Source organism: Galeopterus variegatus, unplaced genomic scaffold (assembly GCF_000696425.1).
Source record: "Galeopterus variegatus unplaced genomic scaffold, G_variegatus-3.0.2 Scaffold1130, whole genome shotgun sequence".
NCBI classification, from domain to species: domain Eukaryota; kingdom Metazoa; phylum Chordata; class Mammalia; order Dermoptera; family Cynocephalidae; genus Galeopterus; species Galeopterus variegatus.
Genome location: NW_007727241.1, coordinates 280,301 through 284,545, shown reverse-complemented (window position 1 = coordinate 284,545; position 4,245 = coordinate 280,301). Strand labels below are relative to the sequence as shown.

The following is a 4,245-nucleotide window of genomic DNA, read 5'->3' as shown; positions in this document are numbered from 1 at the left end:
CTGGGGAGGGGACAAGAGGGGGGCGGGACTCGACGATCTAGGGAGTGGGTCTGGAGGGGAGGTCCTTATGTCTCCCACAGGATCCGGATGGGGGATGTTAAGGGGAAAGAGCCCTCAAACCTCCTTGTTTCTCTGAACTCTTCTGAACACAGGACTTTTTTTCTGCCTTAGTTTTCCAGTTCATTAATCAGAGGACAACCCCATTCCACCCTCACACAAGAAACTTGACACTAGCAGCTTGGGCACACCCATGAAGATCAAGAGAAGGGAGGATCTTAAAATGGAAAGGTGGTCATTTATTTCTTCTTCTGTGTTCCTTCTGGACTCCAGTCCAAATTCTGCGTTGGTGGGACTGTGGTCCAGGGGAAGAACTTGGAAGTGAAAACTAGTACTGGGGGTAGGGAGTCAGGGGAAGAACTTGGAAGTGAAAACTAGTACTGGGGGTAGGGAGTGGTAAAAGGTAGTGCAGGCGATGGGAAAGGAGAGGACAAGGTTGTGTGCTAAGGAAATAAGAAGCTCAGTCAAGGGCCTTCATTGCTGGGGAGATCCGCTGTAGGTAGCCTGGTCAGCTTTAATGCCTCCACTTCTGCTCCCCATCAGGGGCCGCTTCCAGTGCCCCTTGCCCTTTTCTTACAGGTTGCCTTGGAGATGGGATGGAGGAGTAAGGTTATTGTGGCGCTAGGATAGAGCTGCACTAATCCTGCAGTGTGGGGTTATGGGGTAGCTGGTCCTTATTGGGGGGATTAAGCAAAGATCAGAGAATAGAGTGAGTCTGGGGGACATGTAAAGAAAGTATAGAGGACAGGAAGAGTAGCTCTCTCTCTCCCCAATAATCTTGACTTTGGAAGTTCTATCAAACTCTTTATGACCTGCTGAAAAATAGCCCCAGAATATGTTACTCAAATAGGACATATTCCTTCCCAAGGAGGATCTAAGGTATACAAAAAAAGGGAGGGGCAGACATATTCCAACCTCCACATCCTGAATTGGTCTCCTGTCCAACCATCCTTTCTCTTTCTTCCTCACCACCCCCTGTCCAACAAAAGACCTACAGTTCCAGAGAAACATGGTGGAGTACAAGGACACAGAAGAAAAATCAGGATTGAAACTTAAAAAAAGGGAGAGACTTGGAGGAGTGGGGTGGAGTGATGTGATGTGCTGCTGGAAACCAGCAGTTAGTGGTTTCCTCCTGTGCTTCCTCTTCTGTGGGTTTTCTCCTCCCTGGGGGAAGGCCTACCTCTCTCCTCCTCAGAACAAGGGAGTATATTTGGTGTTGTTCCCTTGAATTGCAACATTCTATAAGGACGTAGAATGAATGATTCCATGAGAGAGAGAGAGAGAGAGAATCCCCTCCATGGTGACCCTCAAAATCTGCACACAGGACCCTTTCTTACTGAGGGGAGGGAATCAAAGTAGCTCTGTTTCCAAGGGTCCTCTCCTGTTCCTGGTCAGTAAGCATCAGAGCATCTGTCCCCCAAAGATCTTCCCTCTGGGAGAAGCCTCAGGTAAATGGGGCCAGCTCTAGGCTCAAACAGGTTTGGCAGCCTCTCCCCTGCCTCTCTTTTCTTTCCTACAGCTCTATAGCTGCAGCTGCCATGATCATCAATATTGACTTTGGCTGGCTGGCATGGCTACCCACAAGATAGTTTGCTTAATTTCCTAGGTGACAGTCAAGGCTGCCCTCTCCTGGAATCACCCAGCAGTACCTCATGGATTTGAAGCCAGGGGCTGCACACTGGAAATTCTGCATCAAAGTTTCCTTCCTGTCTCATTTTCTTGCCCTTGTTTTTCTCCTATCTCAATATCTCCCCCATTCCTCCCCCCACCTCCTCCAGCTTTTCTTTCTACTCCCTCCCCTTTCTGGGCTTGGTAAACCAGTCCCTAATCTCTTCACACCCCAGATTGGAAGGTGTGTCCCTCCCTGACACTCCCCAGAGCTGTCACTGGCCTCCCCCAGGTTTCTATAGCTCCATCTTTCAACAGTTTGCCAAGGGTAACCATTAACCCAGCCCTTAACTCTGTTCTCCTACCTTTCTCCCTGGAGGGGATTTTCCAATCACTGGTCAGCACAGTTGGGTCATCTCAACCCCCACCATCTTTCCTAACCCCTTCATCGAAGGCTACTGAGAACAAAGCTGGTGAGGAAGATGTATTTAAGGGACTTTTTTAAAAGTTTTTTTTTTTTTTTAAAGATGACCGGTAAGGGGATCTCAACCCTTGGCTTGGTGTTGTCAGCACCACACTCAGCTAGTGAGCAAACCGGCCATCCCTATATAGGATCCGAACCCGTGGCCTTGGTGTTATCAGCACCGCACTCTACCGAGTGAGCCACGGGCCGGCTCTTTAAAAAGTTTATATTTGTGTATTTCTGTCTCCCTCACAATCTCCTCCCTTTCCCCTCTCCCCCCAAACACAAGCACACTAAAAAATAAGCTTCATGGCTTAGGGACTTCATTATGTTCACCAGTTTGCATCCGTCAACTGGCCCAGAATAGGCGCTAAATAAATAATCTGTCCTTAGGGGTGTGTATTTGTGAGCAGGGGTATGGACATGTCCCAATAGCGATGTAAGTGTTCTTATTAGGTATACTATCATTCCGAATTTGGTGTAGTTCCAATGCTTCTAGCTCCTCTTGGGGGGCCGAAATAATAAACTAGGCCCTGTAGCGCCCTTGTAGGGGAGTTCATACCCTGCACCCAGGAAGCAGGCAAAGTAGGGCTGCAATAGGAGTCCTCCTTCTTATTTCCACTTATTTATTTAAAACACTCACGTAGCTTTTACTTCGTTTACCAGGCACTGTTCTAAACTCTTTATAAATATTAACTCAAGAGGCTACAAATATTAACTTAGAGTTGTTGTTGTTGGCACATGTTGAATTAATGTTGTTTATCTCCACTCCGCAGAAAGAAAAAAAAAAGTCCCTCTGGTCCTTTAAAGTCGGCCTCCTCCGCATACCCGCCTTGCTTCCGACCTTACAGCGAGCTCTACCCTGGGCCAATCGAAACCCAGAAACTCTGAGGGCCACGGGCCCGGCTGCTGAGCAACGGCAGAGGGCGGGAAGTTTGAACGTTCAGGCACCGCCCCGAATGCATGCCAGGCCAATCAGCGCCCAGATTCTTCAGCGATTGAGGCCCCTCCCTCCTCCTTTTCGCTCTATTGGGTCTCTAGGCAGGATCTTGGTCTCTCTGACCAATCGAGGCTAAGAGGGCGGGGCGTGTGCGCGCGCACCTCGCCCACACGCCGGCACAATCCGCTCTTAGACTCTTGGCGGTTGGTCAGTAGGGGGGGTGTCTAGCGCGTCGCGCCCGAGGTGACGGAAAAAGCGGGAACACGCCGAGAGTTCGCCGCCACTGGGGGAGGGGGGAGTCTAGAGCGTGAGGCTGTGATCAAAGGGCGTGTTTGGCAGAGGCAGAAAGATTAGAAGTGCACAACTCGCCTCACAGGGCCCTCAGACCTTCTTCCAAAGTACAACCTCCGCGTGACAAATGAGGGTGGGGCGTGTGGCGTTTCCCACAGTCTGTACTTTAGTTAAATACCTGAGAAGTCGCCCACTCAGAATGCCCCCATACCTGTCGCTGCAGCTCTCCAAGCCCCTCGCAGCCCTGTGGCTCAGCCCTGTCACATAATTTCTCAGCGGGTTGCATTTCTGCGCGGCACCCTACCCCAACCTCTTAGTGGGTGAAATGTCGCTTCTGAACCGCTTTCACTCTCTGCATCCACAGAGCCTCCAAGCCCATGGCCTTCTTAGGAGCGACCCCAGGCAGGACGCCGCAGGGACCGGAACCTGGGGCGGCCCCGGCCAGCTTCCCCAGCCTGGCCCCGGTGTCTGGTCCCGGGGAGGCCAAGGTCGACGACGACGAGGAGGAGCCGGCAGAGGTCTCTGAGGGACGCAGGAGCTGGCATAGGAGAGCATGGCGTTGATAGGAATGTCAGAATGTTGGAATAAAAAGGGGTTGGGAAGAGTTGGGCAAGTCACCACCGATGAGCCTCTGTTTCACATTTACTAAATGGGGTGATGATGCCCGTCTCAGAGGTTTGATAAAATTACTAACATTAAATAAGGCGTAAGGGGACTGGCTGGTTAGCTTACCTGGTTAGATTATGGTGCTGATAACACCAAGGTCAAGGTTCAGATACCTGTACTAGCCAGCCTCCAGAAAAAAAAAAAAGGAATGGCAGGGCTGGCCGGTTGGCTCACCAGGTTGGAGAGTGGTGCTGATAACACCAAGGTCAAGGGTTCAGAT

General features: G+C 50.7%; 1 protein-coding gene across 3 annotated transcripts in view; it reads left to right on the top strand.

Annotated features, from left to right (window-relative positions):
- The first annotated feature begins 3,726 nt into the window (after positions 1–3,726).
- The window catches only part of MSH5 (mutS homolog 5), an 18,384-nt gene continuing 17,865 nt past the window's right edge, over positions 3,727–4,245 (top strand). For 2 of the 3 annotated variants that reach the window (XM_008575038.1, XM_008575037.1), the window contains exon 1: positions 3,727–3,877. In XM_008575038.1, coding sequence (XP_008573260.1) covers positions 3,737–3,877 — 141 coding nt within the window. In that variant the 5' untranslated portion in view covers positions 3,727–3,736. The remainder of the gene's footprint in view (positions 3,878–4,245) is intronic. The other variant, XM_008575040.1, reaches the window with a different exon arrangement.